Source organism: Bos indicus, chromosome 5, assembly GCF_029378745.1.
Source record: "Bos indicus isolate NIAB-ARS_2022 breed Sahiwal x Tharparkar chromosome 5, NIAB-ARS_B.indTharparkar_mat_pri_1.0, whole genome shotgun sequence".
Classification (NCBI taxonomy): domain Eukaryota; kingdom Metazoa; phylum Chordata; class Mammalia; order Artiodactyla; family Bovidae; genus Bos; species Bos indicus.
Genome location: NC_091764.1, coordinates 106,871,837 through 106,897,978, shown reverse-complemented (window position 1 = coordinate 106,897,978; position 26,142 = coordinate 106,871,837). Strand labels below are relative to the sequence as shown.

Sequence of the window (26,142 nt, the reverse complement as noted above, 5' to 3'; positions counted from 1 at the left end):
AACCCACCCATCCCAGAGACTCAGTGTTTCCGGTGAGGTCCGGGTACTCGCGTTTCTTATAAGCCTCCAAGTGGTGGCTGCTGCTGCTAGTGGACCTGGGACCAGCCAGCGAGAGCCACCCTGAGGCCCCTCTGTGAGCCCCTGGGAGAGAGGGAGGGTGGGCAGCAAGACCCGGGGGTAGGGCATTCTTGGGAGCATAGCCTTGGAAGGGGCGTGAGTCTGAAGTTAGAAAAAAGCATGTGGGGTGGGCTTTGCTGAGATGCCAGAGTTGCAGTCAGGGACACCATATAACGGGCTTCCCTGGTGGCTCAGATGGTAAAGAATCTGCCTGCAATGCAGGAGACCTGGGTTTAATCCCTGGGTCAGAAAGATCCCCTGGAGAAGGAAATGACAACCCACTCCAGTATTCGTGCCTGGAAAATTCCATGGACAGAGGAGCCTGGTGAGCTACAGTCCACGGGATAGCAAAGAGTCGGACACGACTGAGTGACTAACACTTTCACACCATGCACTGGAGAGATACCAGTCTGTGACAGGATCAGCGTCTGGCCTTGCCCCAGGGGTCTCTGTGCCTTTAAAAAGCCAACTCAAGGGAGGTGCGTGAAAGTGACTGTTGACAAATGAACAAGCACAGGGGCCATGCCTGGGGAGACAACTCTGCCCTGTGGGACCAGCAGCCTCTAGAACCCTCTCCCCATCCATCGCTGGGTTGTCAGGCTTCTCACCGCAGGGTGAGGAACAGGGAGCTAGCTGGATCCTGGCTTCCACTGCACTGTGCTTCCTTCCAGAGTGATGGGGGCTGACGTCAACATTCCTCTGCTGATTCCTCCTCTTTCAGCCCAGGTGATAGGAAACATGGGTGCAGCAGTGGAACCAGGCCCGTCTTTGGCCCAAGGCAGGCAAGAAAGCTGGATATCTGTGGTGTGGTCATGGCAGTGGTGGGCGACAGGGGAGTCCCCGGTTTCCGACACAGCCATGCCTGCCTGGGTGCTGCCCGACACGCACCCTTAGGATGGTCACCCTGCAGCAGAGCTCTGACCCCCTTCCTAGAGGCAGACAGATGGTGCCAGAAGATCTTGCTCTGGGTCACTATCAGCTGCATGGACCACGGTCAAGATCGCAGTCTTGGGAGTCAATACAGATGAGGGGGAGAAAAGGGTGACCCCAGGCTGGGTAGGGAGAAGAAGAAGACAGCTGGGAAGGACGAGGCTGTGAGACCTGGGCTGGGAGCCCTCCTCCTCCCACGCCCTCCTCTGCTCCCCCTCTGGTGCCCCACCCCTGCAGGTCCCTTTCTGTCCCTCCGCGGGGCCTCAGGCTGGGCAGGCGGCTGCGGAGGACAGGCTCAGGTTAGAAAAAGCTCTCCTGACATTTAGAGACAGAGCAGGATTTGGCACCTCCAGTGGCGCCTTTTGTTCTCAGGAAAATCGTTCGTTCGGCTTGGGCCGGCGCCAGTGACAGCCATTTATAGCCCAGCAGGCTTAGGTGGCTTCAGCTGCCTGGTACAGAAGGGCTGGCTGCCCCCTGGCCCCCCACCGCCTGCAGGCTCTTGGCCTCCCTGCTCCTCACCCTCCTTATCCTCTCCCTCCTCTCTCCCCACCTCCCATTTCCTAGAGGTCCCAGTTCTAGATTTGCCCACGTGACCCTAGACACATCCCCTTCCTCACATAGACCCCAACTTCTCCTGGAGCTCGCTGTCTGCTCGCTTTGGAACTCAGTCACCTTGGCGAGGTGCCTACCTGTGCCAGCCTCCACCGAGGGCTTGTCCTCTGCTTCCACATGACCTTTGACCCTCCCCCCCAAACCCCAGGTTGGGCTTCCTGCCTGGGCTGGCTTTGCTACCTACTTCTGAGTGCAGAGTCTGGCTCCCAGCAGAAGCTGTCGAGCTTGGTGGGACAGAACTGGCCCAACCACAGTATCGGGGTCAAGAGCACAGCTTTGCTGTCAGACAGACAACAACTGGTTCCTGTGTTGGCACTGGTACTCACTAACTCTGGGCTTAAGAAGTGATTGAATTTTTTGAGCTTCAGCTTCCTCACCTGTAAATTTCATTACCTCATTGAGTTATTACGAGGTGTTTATGGGATATTTGTGAAGTGCTTAGCATAGTGCCTGGCACACAGTGGGCTCTCAGTCACTGTTAAGGATCATATCACCACCATCACTACCATCACCACCATTATCACCATCATCACCACCATCATCATCACCATCACCACCATCATGACCACCATCATCACCATCATTATCACCACCATCACCACCATCATGACCATTATCATCACCACCATCACCACCATTATGACCACCACCATCGTGACCACCACCATCATGACCATCACCATCATGACCACCACCACCACCATCACCATCAGCACCATCAGCACCATCACCACCATCATGACCATGATCATCACCATCACCATCACCACCATCATTACCATTATCATCACCACCATCATGACCACCACCACCATCACCATCAGCACCATCGGCACCATCACCACCATCATCACCATCATGACCACCACCATCATGACCATGATCATGACCATCACCACCGTCATTACCATCATCATCACCACCATCACCACCATTATGACCACGATCATCTCCATCACCACCATCATTACCATTATCATCACCACCATCATGACCACCACCATCATGACCACCATCACCACCATCACCGTCATCAACACCATTATCATCTACCCTCATTTTCAGGTGGAAGTGGGGTTAGGTAAAAAATTCTGTCTCTGAATACCCAGCCCTGCCCATGGAATTCCCACCCACCCTTTGAAGACCAGCTGGACACCACTTTTGCAGGGAGCCCTACTCCAGTCTCCAGCTTCGGTGTTTCCACAGCCCTTTATCTAATTTCTCAGCATTTAGGAGCCTGGGCCTATTGACTGCAGTGGAACATGGTGGGCCAGGGAGACGACAGGTGAGAAGTACTGGTGAGAAGCTGTGCTGAAGACGCCCTGGGAGAGGCCAGACCTGGGGGCAGGTCACAGCATCCGAGCAGTCCTGATCTGCAGTAGGCGCTAAGAATAGAAGACAAAGTCACAAATCCTCTCAGTGGAAGGTGACCCTGAGCAGATTGGGGAGCAGGCAGCAGTGCGAGATTTTCCACAAGAGCAGTGCCCTGAGCCCAGGGCCCTGCGGAGGAGCGGGGAGGTCAGAGCAGGGTACGGCAGGAGATAGCCATGTGGAAAATGTTACCAGAACCAGACAGAGCCTCAGGGAGCCCCATGGAAGGGACCTTGGACTCAGAGTAGAATGGAGCTCAGGAGTGCAGGAGGCCCCTGTGACCTTGACCATGCAACAGCCTGGTTCAGCTGGAACTTTTTCTTTCTTAATATATTTAAGTGGAGTCAAGATTAGGGCAGCTTCATGCTGGAGCCCTCTCCTGCATTAGAGTTGAATATACAGCTTCCTGAGCACAGCATCTTCTGGATTCGAGAGGCTGAATGAGGTTGGCTTTGTTCTGGTGTCTTGTCTGGTTGCTGGAGTGCAGCGCTTGGGTCGCATGTCCTCAGAGCAGGGGCCATCACAGAACCAGAGGCGTGAGGACATGTCCTCCTGAGCCTCTCCTCTGTGTCCCCTGGTGCCTCCATGGTCCTCAGAGGAGGGTGCTTCTCTCGCTGCCCCATCCTCACCCCCTCTACCCTCTTCCCTGAGATCTCTCCCAAGTGAACCCCTCAGGCCCCCTCCTCTGCAGATGGCCTCCAAATCCAGAGAGCCAGCCTAAGCTTCCATCTGAGGTCTGGGATTACGGTTCCAGTGTTTCTACTTTCGGCTCTTCACAAAACTCGTACTGGTTCATGGCGTACACTTAAAAATACGTGAACCAGCACAAGGGTGAAAAGAATGAACTGTCCACAACCCAACACGCTGTGACAGTTGCCACTGACTCTAGGACCTTCCCCGGGCCTCCCCTCCCCACTCACAGGCATGAAGAGGCTTCAGTTCTAAAAATGCTCTCTCTTCTCCCACTGGTGCTCCTCAACCCACCGTTCATCACGATCACTTTTCTGTTATTAAACACTCTTCCGCCACATTTGAAACGGCTGTGTAGATGCTCCGTGGTTTGTACAATCAGTTCTGTTTTGTGAAAACCCCAGGTTGGCTCATATTCTTTCTTCCTTTTTTTAGTCTTTATTGAATTTTGTTGTAATATTGCTTCTGTGTTATGTTTTGTGTTTTTGGCAAAAAGGCATGTGGGATCTTAGCTCTCTGACCAGGGATCAAACCTGTACCCCTTGTACTGGAAGGCAAAGTCTTAACCACTGGACCACCAGGGAAGCCCCTGACTCATTTCCTGCGGTGATGAATAGAGTCATCACCAAATTCTTACAGCGATGTGCTTACGATTATCCATGATTCTTTCCTTACGATATAGTCCAAAAAAATGGAATGGCTGTGCTAAAGGATTTGTGCTTTTTACCACTTTTAATGCATTTTGTCAAACTATTTTCCCAAAAAGTCTCACTAGTATTGGAAGTATCCAAAAGCACGTATTTTTCTGCAATCATTGCAAATGCCGTTTTAGTCTTTTTTTTTTTTGGAGTGGGTAGGGAGAGAGTTGCGCTTATTTGGAATTTAAAAGTTATAACTTTTCCGTGTTCACTGGAAGTTATCTGGTTTCCAGAGAGACTGAATATTCTGGCAGCATGTTAATTTGCCATTTGTGGTGATCCTCATGTGAGCTGACTGTAAGATCCTCTGTTCAGTGTTAAATTGGAGATGTTCCTCTTGTTCTGGCTGATTTGTAAGGGCTCCCTCCATTTGAAGGGGTAAAAAATCTGTCTGCAATGCAGGAGACCCGAGTTCGATCCCTAAATTCGTCGAGAAGATTCCCCTGGAGAAGGGAAAGGCTACCCATTCCAGTGTTCTTGCCCGGAGAATAACACGGACAGAGGAGCCTGGTGGGCTACAGTCCATGTGATCGCCAAGAGCCAGGCACGACCGAGCAGCTAACGATTCCACCGTGTGAAGGATATTAACCTTCGCTGCCACATGTGTCAGAGACGTGCTTCTCAGTTCCCCGTTGACCTTCCGGCTGTGTTTATGGCATTTCCCGGCTGGGACGACATCACCGCCTGCCTGCCGGACATCTTTCCTCGTACTGTGCAGTGACGTGTCCAACTTCTCACAGGCAAATCGAAGTTTACCTCTTCCCCTCTGGCCCCGGCAGGCTCTTCCTGCTGACTTGCTTGTTTCTCTTTTGTGTCACCACCACTATCCTAGTCAGCCAGGCTTGAAATGTTGAAGTCATCTTTGATTCCAGCATCTCTCTTCTCCCCTCCCTTCTGACAGTTGCCAACTCCTGTGGATTCTATTTCTGCGATTTCTCTGGCAGGCAGCCCCTCTGACACCACAGTGGCTCAGTGGCTCATTATCTGGACTTTGGAACCGGCTCGGAGGCTCGCACTTTGCCTCCCAGCCCTACTTTCCCCCACAGCCGTCCTCCTTGCCCGCTCTCCACCCCCACCCGCCCCCCGCAGGCTGCCAGCACATCTACTGGCAAGTAGATGCTCAACCCTAGAGCTCAAGTAGAGCTCAACCCTAGAGCTCCCCTGTTGCAAACCACCAACAGCTCCCTCTCAATCTCGTATTTATTTACAGCCTCTTGCTGCTGCTGCTGCTGCTAAGTTGCTTCAGTCGTGTCCGACTCTGTGAGACCCCATAGACGGCACCTGGCTGTAATTTCTTCCAGTCCGATCTCCCAGTATCCCAGCCATGTTCCCCGAACAAGCTCCACTGCTTCTCCACCCTTTTCTTATTTGCTGAAGCCACGCCTTCCTAGAACTCTCACGTCCTTCTAGTCCTTCTAAAACTCCCTCCCGTCATCCTCAGCCACCAAAATCCATGGAGAAAGCCCCAAGATTTCAGGTCTCTCAGAATCTTCCAGTTGAAGTGACTTCTCTGTACTTTGAACCCGCACCACCCCCCACCCCTCCACCCCCGCTCCCACCCTCCCCCACCCCCCTGCCCCGGCCCAGAGCGGTTTGCTTGAGCTTTTCCTGTAAAACAAATCTTTCTCCACCATCCAGTGGAGCCTCAAGGGCCTCCGGCTCCCACTAGATCGAGTCCTTTGAGGGTACAGTACTTGCATGTCTGTTTCTTCCACTGGATGCACAGCACTCACGGCCGCCAAAGTTCAGTGGGTGTTTGTGGAATGAAACAGGCGGCGATGCCTGGAGGTAACATACCGCTGCTGTTCCCCACCCCAGCCCCCTGGGACAGGGCACCCTGGCTGCCAATAGGCAGATCGCAAGTCCCCTGTCTCTGCAGGAGGCTGAGCTGGGCTGACAGCCTTGGCACCAGGGCTTGGGTCACAGTCAACTCCTTGTCCCCTGGACCTGTGATTATTGAGATGAACGGCCCTGAATCCATCCATCATTTGCCTCGTGATGCAATGGGAGGCACATGGTGGCACTTTGTAAGTTGGCACCAGGGAAAGAATTTCATGGAGCCTGTGGCAAGGACCTTGGACTCAGCTGCCTGGAGCTCAGGGGTGCAGGAGGCCCCTGTGACCTTGACCGTGGGAGAGCCCAGTCCAGCTGGGACTATCTCCTTAATATATTTAAACGGAGTCAAGATTGGGGTCAGCTTCATGCACAGAGCCCTCTCCAGCGTTAGAGGTGACTCTGCAGCCAGCACGGGAGTGTGCAATTGACACAGTCTATTTTTAGCCTCCCAGAGACCGTGACCAACATCCCAAGTGGAGGGTGGATGCACCTGCCGCATTCTAATGAGGCAGCCCATTGCCTCCACTACCAGACAGCCCGGGATAGCGCCGACCTGGAATCTGATGTTGCTAAACTGGGAAGTCTGCTTATTTCCCAGAGGCTGTAGCCTAGATACACCAGGAAAACGGGACCATCACCACCCCCTCGAGCTCGCTCCCCTCCAGCCCAGGGCTCTGGGAAGTCTTGGGGCTATGCCTGCAGGACAGTGGAGGGGATGGACTCGGATTTCTTGATCTTGCTCTGTCCTAGGACCTCCCTGTTTCCCTTGCTGGAGAGGAGATAGTAAGTCTGTGTTGACCCAGCACACAGATGAGAAGACTGAGGCATAAATAAGGAGATGTTAGTGTACTCGGAATAGTGTTACTACTACTAATGATTGTTGTTGTTGTTTGGTGGCTAAGTCATGTCCTACTTTTAGTGACCCCGTGGACTGCATCACGTCAGGCTTCCCTGTCCTTCACCATCTCCTGGAGTTTGCTCAAACTCATGGCCATTGAGTCGATGATGCCATCCCACCATCTCATCCTCTGTCGTCCCCTTCTCCTGCCTGCAATCTTTCCCAGCATCAGGGTCTTTTCCAACGAGTCGGCCCTTCGCATCAGATGACCAAAATATTGGAGCTTCAGCTTCAGCATTAATTAACCAATGATAGGTCATATAATAAAGCACTTACTATATGCAGAAACTGTTCTAAACTCTTTACATGTATTAACTCATCACTTAAAGTAGACTTTTATAAATTCGGGACACCTGGATTTCCTACACTTTGGGAAAGGCAATCTTCTCCTGGCAGAATCATGCTTCTGCAACGAAACCTGAACTTCTGGGCTTCTGTCTCCTCCTCTGCCCTCCCCTTAGCCGGTGGAGGAGGAGGGACTGATCAGTGCCGTGCAGCAGCTGAGGGAGGTGGAACTGAGCTGGCTATCAGGTCAGGGAACCGGGGATGGGCCATGCGCTTGCAGGAGGTTGTCTGTCAGTGAGGGCACTTGCAGCTCAGAGCAAACTTCTGCTGAAGTTCAGAGTCAAACAGTGAACCAGAAGCTGGGGGAGGGCAGACGACAGGTGTGAGAAGCCAGAACCCAAGAGACCTGCATTTCAGGGGCCAGGGGCTGGAAAGAAGTCCAGGGGCTTGAACTGCCTAAGAACACAGGTGGGATTTGTTTTCGTCAAACACATTCATGGTGCCCTGGGTCCTTCTCTGAGCGCTTTCCAGATACCACCTTCCCTAGTCTTCAGGACGGCTCTACGAAGTGGGGACATTTATATTCCCATTTTAGAGTTGGGGAAACTGAGGCGCCAAGAGGTGAATAACTCTGGCCAAGGTTGTACAGCTGGTGAGTGGCAGGGCTTCATGTTTAAGGGGGCTGGCCCTTGGGATCCATACTCCAGCCATTCTGCTATGGAGTGCTATGTGACGCTATTACCTCTTTCCCTTTATTCTCTAAGGAAAGGTATTATTGTCCCCATTTGACGGATATGCAAACTGAGGCACACATTTGCCCAGGTCACCAACTAGTAGGAGACAGAATTAGGTTAAATTCAGGGGGCTTCCCTGATGGCTCAGTGGCTAATACAGGAGACACAGGTTTGATCCCTGGGTTGGGAAGATCTTCTGGAGAAGGAAATGGCAACCTACTCCGGTATTCTTGCCTGGAGAATCCCATGGACAGAGGAGCCTGATGGCTATAGCCCATGAGGTTGCAAAGAGTCTAATACGACTTAGTGACTAAACAACAGGTAGGTTTGGCTCCTAGGTAAGCAAACTGCTACCCACACAGCACGACCATCAGCTTGGGGACACCATCCCTTCGTCACCTTGGGTGCTGGGGCTGGTGGAAGCTGGACTGGGGGAGCCAAGGGAGAGGAAGAAGGAGGGCGGAGTCTCAGAGGGCAGGAGGTGGCCGCTGTTCACACCTGCCCCTCCTCTTTCCTGCAGGTGAGCAGCCCCCCATCTCAGCCCCCGCAGCCGGTCGTCCCAGCCAAGCCTGTGCAGTGTGTCCACCACGTGTCCACTCAGCCCAGCTGCCCGGGACGGGGCAAGATGTCCAAGCTGCTGAACCCGGAGGAGATGACCTCGAGGGATTACTACTTTGACTCCTACGCCCACTTTGGGATCCACGAGGTATGGCGTCCTGCGCTGGTGGCCAAGCGAGGCGAGCTGGGTCCTGCGGCGACCGCACTTTTTCCTAGGGCAGCATCCTGCATGCGGTTCTCTGCTGTCATTAAGGGAGATCTCCCCAAGGCTCAAGGCCAAGGGCCTGTCTCCATCCTGGAGGCTCCCCAGGTAAGAGATCAGGGCCAGGCCTGGAGCCGGTGAGCAAGGGGAAGCATGTGTCTGGGTGTTTCTCAGTCAGAGAGGAAGAGATGCTCCCGGGGTCCTTGTTTTATGGTCCGGTATCCTCGCCTCTTTCTGAGCCTGAGCCTGAAGGTCCAAGAAGACCAGACATCTCTGGTCCTTGCTACCAGATGCTTTGCAGCTGGGGTCCTTCTGGCATCTTGATGTGCTGGCTTCAGGCGTCCACGGGTCCGCAAGTTCTCCCTGGACGAATGAGCACCTCCAGGGAGGGTCAGCAGGCTTCCTTGGGAACCTGGGCCTGTCTGACACCCTGATTGATTCTCAGGAAGTCCTTATGTCTAAATGCTGTCTTCTTCCATAGCAGGGGAGATTGATGTTAGCTGCGGAACAGAACAGAGCCTCCTAACGAGTGCTTCCTGGCTACAGCAGGGGCACAGGCAGTGTTTCTTACCTCCCTCCCCCACCACCTCCAGCACCTCCTCACTCCAAACAAACAACGGACATGAGATGAGCCAAATGCGTACTCAGGGCTGGCCGCTCTTCTTAGCAAGCTATCCGTGTCGTTGCATCGAAGCCCCAGGCACTCTGTGAGGGAAGTGTTTATATGATCCCCCTACAGTACACGAAAACGTTTTGAAAAAGGAACAGAGGCTCGCTTGCTATGCAAATGCTTTTTCAAAAGAAGTCTCTGAGCTCCCCTTTCAATTAGATGCTTCTGTAAACCCTTCCTGTATCCAAACAGTGATGCTGCATTGCCAAAAGCATGTTTAATAAGTCATAGGCAGCTTTTTCTTTTCCTGAGTGCCTACTCCATCCACACTGGGTGTTGCTCCCCACGTTTCATGTTACTGACTCATTTATTCCTCAGGCCAACCCTACGAGGTTGGTATTCTTATTTGTCCCCATTTCACAGATGAGGCTAGATGACCTTAAGAATCTTATCCACCTCCATTCATCTTTGCTGGTTCCTTGGTGCTCAAGCTGATACTTGGCAGAGCTAGAAATGAAACCTTCGTGTTTGTGGCCCTGGGGGCTTCATTCCTAACTTCTAGGCCGTATAGTGTGGGTCTTTCTTTCTCTCTTTCTGGAAACTTTGGCTTTGTTCCTGCCAGTCCCTTTGCAGTTTCCCATGGAGGTAGTGGGTGGAGGGGTTTGAGCCCCCTGAAGATGGCTCTCCACATCAGAGCATGGGGCTTTGCAGGGAAGGGGCTGGGCCCTGTGTTTAGTTCCAGGGTCCCAGCCGAGGGAGCCCTGGGCAGCTGAGCCTGCAGCATTTGGCAGTTCCCACTGGGCTTGGGAAGCTCGCATTCTCTGGTGGCTCAGATGGTAAAGAATCTGCCTGCAATGAGGATACCTGGGTTCGATCCCTGGGTCAGGAAGATCCCCTGGAGAAGGGAATGGAAACCTGCTCTAGTATTCTTGCCTGGAGAATGCTATGGACAGAGGAGTCTGGTGGGCTACAGTCCATGGGGTCGCAAAGAGTCGAACACGATTGAGCGACTAACATTTTCTTCTTTCTTTTCTATCTGGGTGGGGATGGTGGATGGAGCCCTGTCCTAGGGAGGCAGGAAAGGTGCTCTCAAGAGCTTCCCTCCTCAGGACCCTACCTCTAATTAAAGGACAGGCCTGGGACTGTGGGCACCTGTCTCAGAGCAGGATCCTAGGAAGAGGCAGCAGTTCTGAGTCAGTCTTCAGTCGTGTCCAACTCTTTGCAACCCCATGGACTGTAGCCTGCCAGGCTCCTCTGTCCATGGGATTCTCCAGGCAAGAATACTGGAGTGGTTGCCATTTCCTTCTGCATTGAAGGCAGATTCTTTACCGCCTGAACCACCGGGGCATTAGTTCTGGGGGTCCCCAAATGCCCCCCCTGGGCTCCCTGTTAGGGACCAGCTGACTGTGGTGTGCCCCTCCCATCTGCCCCACTCCTTTTGACCCCCCCGCCCACCACGACACATGTGGGCAGGATGCTCTCTCTGAGCTGTTACACCTCTACGATTCCTTCAGGACAGGGTTCCCGGCCTCTGACTCAGGCACTCAGCACACTCTCTGATTCATACAGGTTTGTTGAACTAGAGGCTCATCTCCTCACTTGGGCACTGCTGGTCCCTCCATGGCCGGGCATCTGGAGCATCTGATGTCCCCTGGGGGGAGCCACCCAGGCTCACCCCCTGCAGACAGTATGACCAGGTTCCCTCCATTCCATGCGTCACTAGAAAACTCACACCTGCTTATGAACACATATGAGTAGAGTGCGGACTGAGTGAGCTTGTGAACCTGGAGTAGAGAAAGGATCTATATTCAGGTCATGCAGTTTGCATCTCTCCCTAGTAACCTGTCCTAGAATAGTTTACCAGACCTTTGCATCAGGAAGTACTTCTGATGACCCAGTTGGAATCCTTCTGGTTGTCATGGGGTTGTCATTCCTAGATCCTAGCCCCTGGGGAAACACAGGGGTCTTTAATAGTGGCGGGGGCTAACTAGCTTTCCTTTACCCCTAAACTCCCCTCCAGCCCTTTCGTCTCCGTGATTGTCCGCTGTGAAAGGAGGTCAGGGCCTGTGGATGGCCTCCTCCTGTGATCCTTTGCAGAGAGCACCTGTTCATTTCTCTGTTATCAGACACCAGAGATCCCCTCTCTATGCCAGACGGCTCATGGGGATGTCTTTACTTCCTCAGTCTGGACAAGACCCACATCTCATAGCCCACCTGGAACCGAGCTGACTGCTTGGCAGGCTTCTCCCATCATCAACAAGCCCCTCACGTGGGCCGGCAGCAGTACCGCCAGCTCGCTGATTCACAGTGACCAGCCAGTGTTTAGGAAACACGGTCCGGGCAGGACTGGGTTTGATTCGTCTGCAAATACAAACAAGTGCCCAGTGTGGTGTGTGTGGGGGGGGGGGGGGGGGGGGCACCGTCGGAGGTTGGAGGGCACAGTGGGAGGTAATTCTGAAAACTTCTGGTCTTGCATCCTATGGTTCCCCCAGAGCTGACTCCACGCTTGGCCTTGGAAAGGCAGGAGACAGGGAGAGGAGGACCGTGAATCCTTTCCCACGGCCTCTTCGAGAAGAAAGGAGTGGGGAAGCGACAGATGTCCCTGTGTGCAGAGGGGAGGGGCCCGGCCCCACGACCTGGCCCCATGACCTCTGAGATCCCGCCTCAGCTGCCAGAAGAATCAAGCCCAGCCGGGCCATGTTCCCAGCTCCGTGCCCAGCTCTGGGTGCCCCACCCGCTCCCAGCCCGCGCTCTTTTGACAGCCTTGCTGCAGGTTCTTTTTGAAATAGATTCCTCAGGGCTGCATTTCGCAGCCATTAGTCAATGTCCTGCCATGTGTTCAGTGGGCAGGAGACAAAGTCACCCACAGCTGGGGGTGGGAACTGCTGCCACCGAAGAGTGGCATGCTCCTGTCTGAGTGTCTGGAGATGTCTCTGGGCTGTTCTCTTTCAGGAGGGATTAAAGCAAGGGCGTGTAGGGAGGGGTGGGGAGGCAGGGAGATAGCCTTGCTATGTCACAACTTCTCTTCCCCCAGAACTAGTGCCTTTGGACTGAACTCCTGTGGTCTGGAGCCTTATGGAAGGGAAAAGGGGGCCAAAGAAATGACAAAAGATGATGAATTGAAGGGGACCCTGGGGAGATCCCTTTTAGCAATAGCAGGATCTGCAGAGACACTGGGCCGATCTAATTCCATTGGGAGAGGCAGTGAGGAGTTTGAACTATGAGTATGATTGGGAGATTTCTGAATCTTTGTCATATTTTTGCCTCCATTCCCTACTCACCCTCAACAATCTCCTCCCAGAGATGGAAAGGGTCCTCGTTTTCACAAAGACCCAGAGCTAAGCACTTTTGTAATACTTCCTTCACTTATTTGGTCATGACAACAACCCTATGAAATAGCTGCTCTCATTATCCCATTTTTCAAATGAGACTAAGATGCAGAAGGATAAGTGATGCTCTGGGCCTGCCGGAGAGCTCACTGGAGCTGTGACTTGCATGCAGGTGCCCTGGCCCTTTCCTTATAGAGCACAGATTACACCCTGTGCCCCGTGCCTGGTTCTGGGGATGCCATCTTGCAGTCTTGTAGGCTCTCAGTTTTGAGGCCCTGTTTTTTTATTTTATGTCAAGTGATCTTGCAGTGTTTGGTTCCAGAGAGCTTCTGGAAGGAGAGGCACAAACTCACTTACAAAGTATTTAGACTGAGACGTGAATTCAGCCTAACCAAACCGTCACCTTATCCAGCTTCTAAGATAACCAAAGATATGAGCCTTGGGGCAGCACAGGAAGTAGTGGCTGGACTGAAAAGCAAGCACACATACTTTTAGCTCCTGTAGTTGAATTCCAAGGCCCTGATAGATGAATTAAATTCCCCCATCTGAACGAATCCTACTCAACTCCTAACCTGCTCAACCCCTGATTGGACTGAACCGACCAATTCACCATTTTAGCAGTCTAGAAAGAAAGGCCATTCCCACTTAGAGAAACAACTGACTTCAGCTACTATAGTTCCTTAGACACCAGCCATGGCATAAAGGATAAGTGTCAAGACTTGAGAAGAAACAAGAGAATTTTGTTCATAGTCAAGAGAAAAATCAGTCAATAGAAACAGATCTACAGGCAGCCCCGGTGTTGGGCTGATTAGATAAAGATTTGTAAATAGCTATCAGTATAATAAAAATGATTTTTAAAAATTTCTAGGGAGAGCTAATGGATGTAATAGGTGAAACTGAAATCTTCCAACTGAAAAATACAGTATCTAAACCAAATATTTGCTGGATGGAATTAATAACAAATAGGATACATAGAAGAAAATATGTATGAATATGAGGACAGGAAAGAAAGAAATCATTGAAGAACAGAGAGAAAAAAATTGACAAGTGAAACAGAGCCTTGATGAACTGTAATACAGAATTAAGTGGTAAAACGTGAGTAATTGGAGTTCAAGAGGAGAAGAGAAAGAATGGGACAGAAAAAAAAATGTTTGAAAAAATATGGATGGATAAATGTCTAAAATTGATTTTAAAAAGGCCAGTAACCTTCTGGATTGATTTGCTCAAACAATGAAACCACATCAGAGACAGCCCCTGCAATCGTAGTCCTCACCTGACTATGAGGATCCATGGTCACTCTGGGTCCATGAGGATCCTCTGGGTCCACTCTGGATCCTCATGGTCCATGAGGATCCATGGACGCTGTTTTGGTGATTTAAGCCAGACTTCCGTTCACTAGACCTATAGCTTTTCTGCTGAAACAGAACAAGTGAGAATTTAGTATGCTTCTCAGGACTTATTTTCTAGAGGTATTCTAATTAACCGGTCGCCCCCTAGGGTTTGGTGAGCCAAGCTCTTACAAACACTGCTCTGGCTCTCCGGTCCTTCACAGTGGCCACACCCTCCTCATCTTTGGCGACTGGCCCCTGCTACCCCAGGATCCCAGCTGGATGCTGATCCCACGGTAACTTGGAGAGAAGGGCACACAGAGCTGGTCAAGGGTGCTGGGCTTCCCTCATGAACTTCTGCCTCACAGCGGTGGGTCTGTTCTCTGGCATTGGTGTGTGGGTCTCACATGACAGGTGCATTTTAACTTTCCAATCTCCCCGACTCTTTTTGGATACCTTCCCTTTCTGCTTACCAGGGATGTGCTGGCATTTCCGATTCATTTAGTGTCAACTAGCTTTGACCATGTGTCCTTCGACCAACCACAACCATTAGAGGTGCTCCAAGCCCCGGACGTAAAACACTGAAACCACAGTCTTTGCTCATGGACCCACGTCAATAGACGCTGCTCAATCCAACTTTGTGTTCCCTTCAAATTGTTCTCTCACTCTTCCTATACACCCCCCCAACTATCCCCCAGATTTCCATCTGTATAAGTTAGAAGTATCGTGCAGTTATTTTGGTGGGTATCACACCTCCTCCCGCGTCCCTCTTTGCCTTGCTATTTTGTTGTTGTTTACTCACTAAGTTGTGTCTGACCGTTTATGACCCCATGGATGGTAGCTTGCCAGACTCTTTGGTCCATGGGATTCTCCAGGCAAGAATACTGGACTGGGTTGCCATGCTCTCCTCCAGGGGATCTTTCTGACCCAGGGCTTAAACCCATGTCTCTTGCCTCTTCTGTATTGGTGGGGGTGGGGGTGGGGGTGGTTCTTTGTCTCTAGCGCCACCTGGGAAGCCCCATGCTGGTACAGTTGCTTGCAAAGTAACACAAATACTCCTCAGGGCCACCCTCACCAACCTTATCCCAGGTGGCACTAGGGGTAAAAGAACCCACCTGCCAACTCAGGAGACATAAGAAACACTAGTTCAACCCCCGGGTCGGGAAGATCCCCTGGAGGAGGAAATGGCAACCCACTCCAATATTCTTGCCTGGAGAATCCCATGGACAGAGGAGACTTGTGGGCTACAGTCCATGGGGTTGTAAAGAGTCCGACACGAATGAGGTGACTTAGCATAGCACAGCACGTACAGGTAAGACTCTTCAGGAAAACAAGCTTTCTTGGGCAGGGGTAGGAGGTGCTTTTGCTGGCAGATAAGACCGTGCAATTTAGGAACTTGAGGTCCCAGCTGCACCCGAATCTGCCCGTATGTTCCCATTCCAGTTCTCAGGACCTCGTTCTTTTCCAGTTGATGACTCAACTTTAACAAAGAGACCCTGCAAGGATAGGGGATTCAATCTGTGTTGTCATTCAGACAAGATTAGACTTTGGCTTTGCTTTTCAGAAATCTTTTTTTTTTTTTTTCTAATTTTATTATATTTTTAAACTTTACATAATTGTATTAGTTGCAAGAAAATAAGGGTTTCACGCCTTGCTTTTATTCTTTTCTTTCTTTCTTTTTTTCTCCTAGAAGTCGTAGAAGTTTTCAGGTGCTAAATGAGCTGGGAATTTAAGTCCCTGAGCTCATCATTGTCTTCCTTTAAGTTTTCTAGTACAATTAGCAATGACCAACCAACCAATCAATCCACCCCATTAAAATGCTCTAAGGTTGCAAATACTTGGCCACTCGGAGTCCTGTCTTTTGTAGGAACTTTATCACAGATATCTAAGGCTAAAATCTGAGTAACTCTTTTGCCATTTCACTAGAGCCCTCTTCACCAATGGCAACAGATTCATTAATGCCTTTAAATCTAATCAGATCAGAGAACCAATTCCAGAAAACTCAGAACCTATTCAGAGAACCCGTCCTTAAGCTCTGTTCCTTAGGAGCTATTCTTGGAACCTCAGGCAGTTGTGTAAGGTCATTGCCTCCATGTCTGATGGTGGAGTTGAAGTCCAGGGCACGTAATCAGGAAAGGAGCAAGAAATGACAGTTCTCTCACGGCAACAGAAAGTTCTGCTTCGGGTCTAACTTAAATCCCTCATGCTGTGCGCATACTGCCCCCTTTTTTTGGTTTTTGAGAAATCGGAGCCTTCCCAGGTCTGGATGGGAGTTTCTCCTTCGATGGTACAAGGTGACCTTCCCGGGGCAGACTTTTAGGGAACTGTGTGTCCTCTGTGGGGGGCCCTGGCCTAGCCATGCTCTTCCGTGGCTCGTCCTCATGACAGAGCTGAGGTCCCAGAAGAATTTGGCGGGACAGCCCTGGGTGCGTGGGTGTGTGGTCAGGTGCCCTAAACACATTGACTCTGCCTCTCCTTCCACACAGGAGATGCTGAAGGACGAGGTGCGGACGCTCACTTACCGGAACTCCATGTACCACAACAAACATGTGTTCAAGGACAAAGTGGTGCTGGACGTGGGGAGCGGCACCGGGATCCTCTCCATGTTTGCTGCCAAGGCCGGGGCCAAGAAGGTGTTCGGGGTGAGCATGGCCTCTGCGGGGACACTGGCCCTTCCCGGTCCTTCTGGTCCTTCCCAGTTCCCGTCCTTGCTGGGGTCACACACACCCTCCAGGAGGCAGTCAGGCATGGCTCTCGGGAGGCAGGCAAGCTCCTTAGCTCCCTGTCACCTGGGCATTGCTCCTGGCCTTGCCTTGGAGCTGCTGACATGTATAGAGGACTTGACTTTTCTGAAACCATTTTGGGCTCATCATTGCCTTGGAGTCCTTAGTCCTATGTGGGCTTGAGAGGCAGGGTGGCCACACCTGTGAGCTCTGGTTGGAATCTCCGCTCTTCCACTCCCAATAGGTATGACCTGGACTATTCACATCTCTTCTGTACCTCGGTTTCCCCACCTGTAAAGTGGGCATAACTACAGTACCTTGCCCACAGGGTGACTATGAGGAGGGGATGAGTTTAATACACAAATCAAGTGCTTAGCACAGTGCTTGGTGCAAGTCAAATGCCCAGTCTTTATTGGTAGAGTTGGGAGGGGGCCCTCAGCACTAACAAGACAGTCTCCTTCCTCTGTTCTTTAAAGGCAAGATGATAGATTTCATCCTGCTCTTCTGGCTCCTGCAGCCTCTCCAGCTAGAGGTGGTGATGGGGGACCCACTGGGAGAGCTCCTGCAATGCAGCTGGGCGCAGCCCCAGGACAGGGGCTGCAAGGGTCCAGAACTGGGGAGAAACTGAGAAAGCAGAGCTCTGAGCTGCTGGCTGACATAGTGAGTCTAGGGCTGGAAAACAGGAATTCATCATGATCAAAACACAAGGCACGCTGCAGTTAAACACACAGCGTGTGCACAGGACGGCCCAATGCAGAGGCCGGCGGGAAGCTTTCAGTGGGGCTTCATTAGCTGGATCATCCTGCAGCTTGTCTCAAGACCCCGCCCCCTGCCAGGCTCCTGGTTGACTAGAGCCCCCCAAATCCCTCTGCACCCCACAACCCCCTGCCTGAACAACATCCCCCTCCATGCCTTCCTTAATGGCTCAGATGGTAAAGAAACTGCCTGCAATTCAGGAGACAAGGGTTGGATCCCTGGGTTGGGAAGATACCCTGGAGAAGGAAATGGCAAACCACTCCAGTATGCTTGCCTCGAGAATTCAATGGACAGAGGAGCCTGGCGGGCTACAGTCCATGGGGTTGCAAAGAGTCAGACACGACTGAGCAACTAACACTTTCACTTTACATGCCTGACTTGAAAGATACCCGGGTCCTGGTTGGAAGGGGTCTCAGGGTGGTCTCAAGGCCCCTCTGGTGTAGCCTTGACCAGCAGAGCCATGATGTACTTGCCGAGGTCCATGTAGAGGGTGCAGAGTCAGCCCGGCTGCACACAGTCAAGTCCTGCTGTCTCCACGGCACTGCCTCTCCCCACCTTCCAACCTTCCTTCCTTCATGAAGCCTCTTCCTCAAGATGGGGGCTTCTGGTCAAGGGACTGATTCCCTTCCAAGGTGCTCACAGAGCCTCAGGGCTTGATGTACATCCCCTGTGACTCCCTCCGTCCTCCCTTCAGGGGCTCTCTGAGGTCCCAGCTCAGCTCCAGAGTCAGACAGGAGCCCAGGGCAGAGCCAAGCAAGGCAGGGCAGCCATCATTCGCTTCCAAGTCAGGGGGCTTCAGCTGCAGGTTTGACAGCTGCCCCTCTGATTCCAGCACCTAGGAAACAGGTTTTCTATGGCCAGACTGGGGCTTGGTCTCCTGCTGTTCCAACAAGGTCAACGAATTCCTCAAGTATCTTAGCCCTTTGCTTAGGAGAGGCTTCCCCGGTGACTCAGACAGTAAAGAACCCGCCTGCAATGCAGGAGACCAGAATTTGATCCCCAGGTCAGGAAGATCCCCTGGAGGAGGAAATGGTAACCCACTCCAGTATCCTTGCCTAGGAAAATCCATGGACAGAGGAGCCTGGCAGGCTACAGTCCGTGGGGTCACAAAGAGTTAGATGCAAGTGAGCAACTAACACTCTTACACTTTGCTTAGGAGATTTGGAGAGCCTGGCAAGACTAAGGCTTGCAAGAGTAAGAAGAATCAATTCTTTCAAAGGTGGAGATTGCAGAAGGAGTTAGAGTTAACACAGGTCTGCCCATGGGGCGGGGAAGGGTCTCAAGATGTCCTGAGTCCCTGACCTGCCCTTTTCCGATGGTCCCGGGAGGGCCAAGGAAGGAGAATGACAGCAGGGAGGCTCATCGTCGCTCTGGCTTCCCACCTCATCTGCCTTCCCACCTCCTCAACCCCACCACCCCAAAGACAGTGGCCATGCCAGGGGAATGAGGCCTGGTCACTTCTACCAACTCAGAGGCCAAGCCCTCCACTGCGGGGCAAAAGCAGCCAGTTTAGTGGGAGAGCCACTGCCCTGTGCTTTGGAAGGGTTGCGGGTTAGGCTTCCATCTGCCACGAAGTAGCCGTGTGGCCTTGGGCAGGTCATCGCATCCCCAGGCCTCAGCACCCCTGTCTGTTCTACTGGCCCTAAATTGCATGCTGTGATTCTTCTAATGCCTGGCCCCTTTGCTCTGTATCCCTTCCAGATTGAATGCTCCAGTATTTCTGACTACTCAGAGAAGATCATTAAGGCCAACCACTTGGACAACAGTAAGACTCACCTCCGCCTGCTTTCCTGTGGAGGGAGGGGGCAAGGGGTTTGTACTTCCTTGTTCGGGTGGCAGAGACTGATGTAAGACCACTTGGCCTTGAAAAGGTGGATGCCAGCCACTGCCTTATTAGCAGGACTGTGCCCACAGGGCTCAGAGTTTCCCAGTCCCTGCCAGGCCACCAAGGGCATGTCTGCTCCAGCTCAGCCTGCGCTGAGCCCAGCCTGAGGCTAAAGCCTTCATTTCCAAGCCCTCTGCTTGGCCCCAGCTGTCCCTCCTCCTCCCGTTCCCTCTCAATGCCTCCAGCCCTATGTCCACTGAGCAACATCCCAGTAGACCCCACGCTCTGTATTTGGAGAAACGTTGTCTTCTCATGCCCACAGGCCCCGCTGCTGATGAACTATCTTGGCAAGTAGCTTGCCCCTGGGAGTGGGACCTTCTTACAGCTAGAGTCTGAGCACAAGAGGAGCTGTGTTTCCTTCCCTTCCTCTCCTCAGTCCTTTCCCAGGCGTTTGTGATCTCCTTGGCCCCTCCCTCTGGGACTCATCTTGAACATGCTCACCCTCATGAGGGCCCCTAATCAGGAATAACTCCTGTATCTCCCATCACTCAGTATTCTTGCCTGGAGAATCTCCGTGAACAAAGGAGCCTGGTGGGCTACAGTCCATGAAGTCGCAAAGAGTCAGACACGACTGGAGCGACTTAGTGCGCGTGCACACACTGGGTCAGTTTCCTGTGTGTGGTCACCACCTCCTGCTCTCCCACCTGCCATGCAGTGCTGGGTTCCCACTCCTGGCTGGAAGGCCCCCGAATGGGCCCCGATCTCTGGGCTCAGGCTTGGGTGGGCGGAGCTTGGCTGCCTCTGCTGACCGTGCCCTTCCAAGGGTGACCCCTTGCTCATCACGTGGCCTCAGACCCTATCTGGCCTGTCTTCTGCTGGTGGCATCTTCTCAGCCCACCTCGTGGCTCCAGAAGAGAATCATTCCCTGCTCTGTATTTCGATGGCTCACATTTGATTCTGTGCTACGGAGGCAAAGACCTGGGAGGGACAAACAGTTGTCCCCAGGTGGATGGCCACCCCCATGGCCCATGCTTGTCCTCTTCACACAGGCCCGGGGGGGAGGTCTTTTCAAGGCAAAGCATGCTCTGCCTTGGCATGTATACTAGAAAGAGGACAGCTTGGCTTCCATGGAAATGCTTCTGAAACGTGGCAACAGCCAATTGTGTGGGTCTCGGGAGCGTAGGTGTAGAGACATAAATAACAACCCAGGACATAAAATACCTGCTACCCAGAATCAATCAATCTCCCTCCCTCTCCACCTCCGTACGGCTCCCCGGATGGGTTTGTTCCCAGGCAGACGCACACCTCCACACGGCCACCTGCAGGCGTGAGTGTGGCCTTCACGTGGTTCCTGCCACCCGCGTGGCCCACACACGTGCTCAGATCAGGGTGTCATCTTGGACATCAGGGCTGACAGCCGCCAATTCCTCTCTTTGCCTGCCCAGGAGACCCATAGTTCTAGAAGACAAATGCTAATCCATTGACTTTTCAGAAAACTAAAGGGAATAGTTGGGCCTTTCTTTCTCTTCTTCTGCCCTGGAGCATCCGTGAAGCCTGAGCAGAGTGTGAGGCACAGAGAGGCAGCAGGAAGGGCTTCATCAGGTGGCTCTCCTTCTGAGCCCTGGCTCCTGGTGCAGGAGACGCCGCCACACTCAACTCACAGGATTACGGAGGGATTAGAGAGAATACACGCGAAGGGCCTGTACAGCAAGCCTTAACTGTAGATCTTTCTGGCTTTACGTTCTGCACTTTGCTCATTCCTGGTCACGCATCCCAAGCCTTTTGTAGACGATGCTTGAATTCTCTGCCCTGTAGCATCCCTCCATGCTTGTGGCCATCCAGTCCTGGGATGATTCCCCTGATGAGGGTCCCACCAGCAGCCACCTGGGGCTGTGATGGTTTGAAGAACTTCCTTCTGCTGGAGTCTGCCTCTCTGCAGCCTGACCACAATGCTCTGGGTCATCACTTTGGGACCGCACAGAGTAAGGGGGCTCCCCTTCACCTGGCAGCCCTACTCCCACAGATGCAGGGACACACCCCAAGTTCCTTCACCCGTGGCTTTGGTTTCAGCCCCGTTCTCCTCTGGCCATGCGCCAGCATCCCTCTCACCCTGGCAGAGGACGCTCTGGCTCCCTTAGCAGCTGTGCTGACCTCAGGCCACACTGGCGCTCAGCTGGCATCAGCCATGATCTGCAATCTACCCACATGTGGCTGCCTAGCAGCAACTCCTCACCTCTGTCCAGTCTGTGGATACTTTGAATCCAAACTGAGAATCCCACCTTATCTACATATCAAGTCTCATGTTGTTAGGTTTGGCTCTTCCTTACAATCTACTGGGCTTCCCTCGTGGCTCAGCTGGTAAAGAATCTGCCTGCAATGCAGGTACCTGGGTTCAATCCCTGGGTTGGGAAGATCTTTTGGAGAAGGGAAAGGCTACCCACTCCAGTGTTCTGGCCTGGAGAATTCCATGGACTGTATAGGCCATGAGGTCACAAAGAGTCAGACACAACTGAGCGACTTTCACTTTGGCACTTTCACTATAATCTACTCGGAGTCCCCAGGCAGAGACTGGGGCTTCCCTGGTGGCTCAGTAGTAAAGAACATGCTTGCCAATGCAGGAGACACAAGAGGTGTGGGTTCAGTCCCTGGGTAGGGAAGATCCCTTGGGGGAGGAAATGGCAACCCACTCCAGTATTCTTGCCTGGGAAATCCCATGGACAGGGTAGCTTGACAAGCTACAGTCCATGGGGTTGCAAAGAGTCCAACAGGACTGAGCACGCACCGAGGAGTCCCCAGAGCCTTGCTATTTGGGGATCACTGTTCCCTGTGAGGCGCCGTCTACATAGGGAGGAGCTGGGGTGGAGGCAGGTCTAATCCAGTTCAGCTCTGAGCCAGCACCTTTGAATACAGTCAGGGAACAGCTGTGAATTTGCACAATAATTGGTCAGCTTCCACTCCAGAGAGGCTGTGGAGAAGGTGCCTTGCCAGGTCCTCACGTGGGGCCTGGCATGGTGGTTGAGAACTCCGGCAGGTTCACACTCAGTTCCAAAAGATCAGCTTGTGATCTTGGGCACCTGACCTTCTGTGCCTCCGTTTCCTGCTCTGGGAAATGGGAATGACAATGGAACAGACCACAGAGGGTTTCACAGAGCTACCATACTTTCAGTGAATTTGCAGAATGGATGCAGGGCATGTGGTGGCTTGAAATTGGCCTCAGTGGGAGTATTTATGTGGAGAAACAGGCAGATGCTGCAAGTCAGGGTATCCTTCCTGGAGAAGTCCCTGTTAAGTGTCTCCCAGCACAGCTCTCTGTAAAGCACAACAGTGTACCTGGGCCGTTAGCAGCCAATACATGTTAGCTATTGTTATGATTATTTCATTCATTAACTTGACTAATAGGCTGGTCCAAAGAAGGGATGAGTTTAATCAGATATAATCGCTGTTAATGAACCTGTAGTGGCTCTTGGCAATGGCTGCTTCCCTCAGAGGCAGCCCATGAATAATCCCAGGACTGGGTTCGTGCACCCACCCCTGGGGGAGGGATGTCACCCACAGTCCAGGCCCCAGGCCAGATGCAGGGGAGCTGGGGAGAAGAGCACAGATGAGGTCTGTGCTCTCATGATGCTTACAGTCTCAGGGAGGGCACAGACTCCAAAGCAAGTGGACACACAGCATCCCAATAGAATCGCAAATGGTGACTGTGCTCTGGAGGACAGGATGGAGCAGTTGAGAAAGCTGGGGTCCGCTTTGGATGGGGTGGCCGCCCAGGCGTGTCTGACTCTGCTCATACCGTGGACAAGCGCTTCTCTCCCAGCCCTGCTGCCCGTGACATCACGGCTGAGCCAGAGCAGGGCAAGGGTGGGCGTGTCTACACCACAGGCAGTGGTGGGTAATCAGGTCGTGATCCTGTCCGTGCGCAGATGCAGGACGGGGGTCTCAAGTGGCTTTTACCAGGTTGAACAGCAGGCCTGGACTTTTCTTCAACTTTTGATTTGTATCAGTGTGTTTGTGCTCAGTTGTGTCTGACTTTGCGACCCCGTGGACTGTAGCTCGCCAGGCTCCTCAGTCCGTGAATTCTCCAGGCAAGAATACTGGAGTGGGTTGCCATTTCCTTCTCCAGGGGATCTTCCTAGCTCAGGGATCGAACCCATGACTTCTGCATTGGCAGGCAGATTCTTTATGACTCTGCCATCTGGGAAGCCTTATTTTATATTGAGAGTGAAAGTGTTCGTCGCTCAGTTGTGTCTGACTCTGCAACCCCATGGACTGTAGCCCACCAGGCTCCTCTGTCCATGGGATTCTCCAGGCACGAATACTGGAGTGGATTGCCATTTCCTTCTCCAGGGGATTTTCCCAACCCAGGCATCGAACCTGGGTCTCCCGCATTCCAGGCACGTTTTTAACCAACTGAGCCACCAGGGAATCAAATTGACAATGTTGTGATGGTTTCAGCAGAGCGACTCAGCTGTACATATATGTTCTCCCCCAAACTCCCCTCCCATCCAGGCTCAGGCCTAGATTCTGGCACCCTCTTTTGATATTCTGGGGGAATTCCTGGTGGCAGAGTGGTAAAGAATCTGCCTGCCAATGCAGAAGATGCAGGTTCGATCCCTGAGCCAAGAAGATGCCCTCAAGAAGGAAATGGCAACCTGCTCCAATATTCTTGCCTGGGGAATCCCAGGGACAGATTAGCCTGGTGGGCCACAGTCCAGGGGGTTGCAGAGTCTGAACACGACTGAACACACACAGGTCACTGTTTAGTTTCCCCAGAAAAGCTCAGGCACCGGGTGGTCTTTCAGAGGATGGTGAAGGATGAGTTTCCTTCTAGAGGAAAGTTCTGATGGAACCAGCCCACTGTCCATTGCACAGCAGCACCTAGGAGAGCTTTTGCTGGGATCTTTACAGCAATGAATGCAAAACAAGCCCCCAAATGAGGTGTACATCTGTCTTGAATGATCAAAAACTCAACTGAGAAGTTTCTTCTGCCGTAGAGGGAGGGGCAGGTCTGGGAAGGGACTCAGGGGCAGAGGATGTTTACAGCAGGGGCTTTGCCTAAATTCTATCCACCTTACGTCTCAGTCATCCGGTCACCAAGGAAACAATGTCAGTGTTTGCCTTCTCTAGAGCCCCGATTGCGAGCTTGCCCTTCACCTGTCATTTCATTTCATCAGTACAGCCTCTCGTCAAGTAGATGTCACTTCTCCTGATTGTTCTCTGGATAACTGGAGTTCAGTCAAGTAACTTGCAGAAAGTCGTACAGCTAATCATGAGAAGACCCAGCACTTTAAGCCAGTTTTCTTGAGTGCAAAGCCCATTCTTTCTTATCAAAACACCAAGTCCTCTCCTCTCCAACACTAGCTAGGCATCCTTGGGGCTGAGCCTGGGCTGTGAACAGATGCAGTGGCGGCAGTCTCTCAGCCCCCTGTGGGTTTGAGTTGTCATGGTAGCCTGACATGGGGGATGGGGGCCCTGGTAAGGGTATGGGCTCTGTTTCCATGGTGACCATTGAACCCCTCTAAGCCTCACTTTCCTTAAAAATGAGAATAAGAATGCTGTGTCTGCTTCAAGGGCTTGTTGGGACATAGTGTCCATCCTGGGCTTAGCACAGCATGGGCCCTTAGTCGTCGTTCAGTTGCTCAGTTGTGTCTTTGTGACCCCATGGACTGCTGCATGCCACGCTTCCCTGTCCTTCACCATCTCCAGGAGCTTGATGAAACCCATGTCCATTGAGTCAGTGATGCCATCCAACCATCTCAACCTCTGTTGCCCCCTCCTCCTCCTTCCCTCAATCTTTCCCAGTACTGGGGTCTTTTCCAATGAGTTGCCTCTTCATATCAGGTGGCCAAAGTATTGAAGCTTCAGCTTCAGCATCAGTCCTTCCAATGACTTTTCAGGGTTGATTTCCTTTAGGATGGACTGGTTTGATCTTAACTGCCCAACACACTTCAGGAGGAATCACACAAGGAGTCTTCAGTCCTCAGTATAAACTGGCATGGTGAAGGGAGAGAAGAATCAGAACCGCGATGACCCCTGTAGATTGATCACGTCCTGATGTGGGGTGCTTCCCAGCCTGGGTCCCTGCAAAGTGCGGCCGTGGGGTTCTTATTTTGCAGTCATCACCATATTCAAGGGGAAGGTGGAGGAGGTGGAGCTGCCCGTGGAGAAGGTGGACATTATCATAAGCGAGTGGATGGGCTACTGCCTGTTCTACGAGTCGATGCTCGCCACCGTCATCTTCGCCAGGGACAAGTGGCTGGTGAGCCTGCTGCATGCCGTCCTCTGGTTGCCCCGTCGGCTGCCTGGCTGTTCAGCCCCCGCCTGTAGCCGAGGGAGACTGCGAGGACTTCAGAGAGGACCTGGGCTACAGGGTCACCGCTCCCAAACCCCTCTCTTTAAACTAGATCTGCTTCTGGGGGACAGAATGAGCATTCGTAGGTCTAACCTTGGCCTCTTTTGCTATAATAGAGACCCACTGTTTGCTGTCCAAAGTCTATGCTGGTCAGCAAGTACTAAGGGTTTGCACGGCTGTCAGTAAGCCAGTGTGCTTTTGACCTTAGCTTCTCCAGAATGAGAAGTCAAAACATCTTCCACCACCCTCACTGGACACATCTCTGCCCATCCACATTTATCCTATGGACCC

General features: G+C 52.4%; 1 protein-coding gene across 2 annotated transcripts in view; it reads left to right on the top strand.

Moving 5' to 3' along the window:
- Positions 1-26,142, top strand: part of PRMT8 (protein arginine methyltransferase 8) — a 70,843-nt gene that overhangs the window by 21,166 nt on the left and 23,535 nt on the right. For both annotated transcript variants that reach the window (XM_070790286.1, XM_070790285.1), the window contains exons 2-5: positions 8,692-8,877; positions 16,685-16,840; positions 19,379-19,442; positions 25,616-25,758. In XM_070790286.1, coding sequence (XP_070646387.1) covers positions 8,692-8,877; positions 16,685-16,840; positions 19,379-19,442; positions 25,616-25,758 — 549 coding nt within the window. The remainder of the gene's footprint in view (positions 1-8,691; positions 8,878-16,684; positions 16,841-19,378; positions 19,443-25,615; positions 25,759-26,142) is intronic.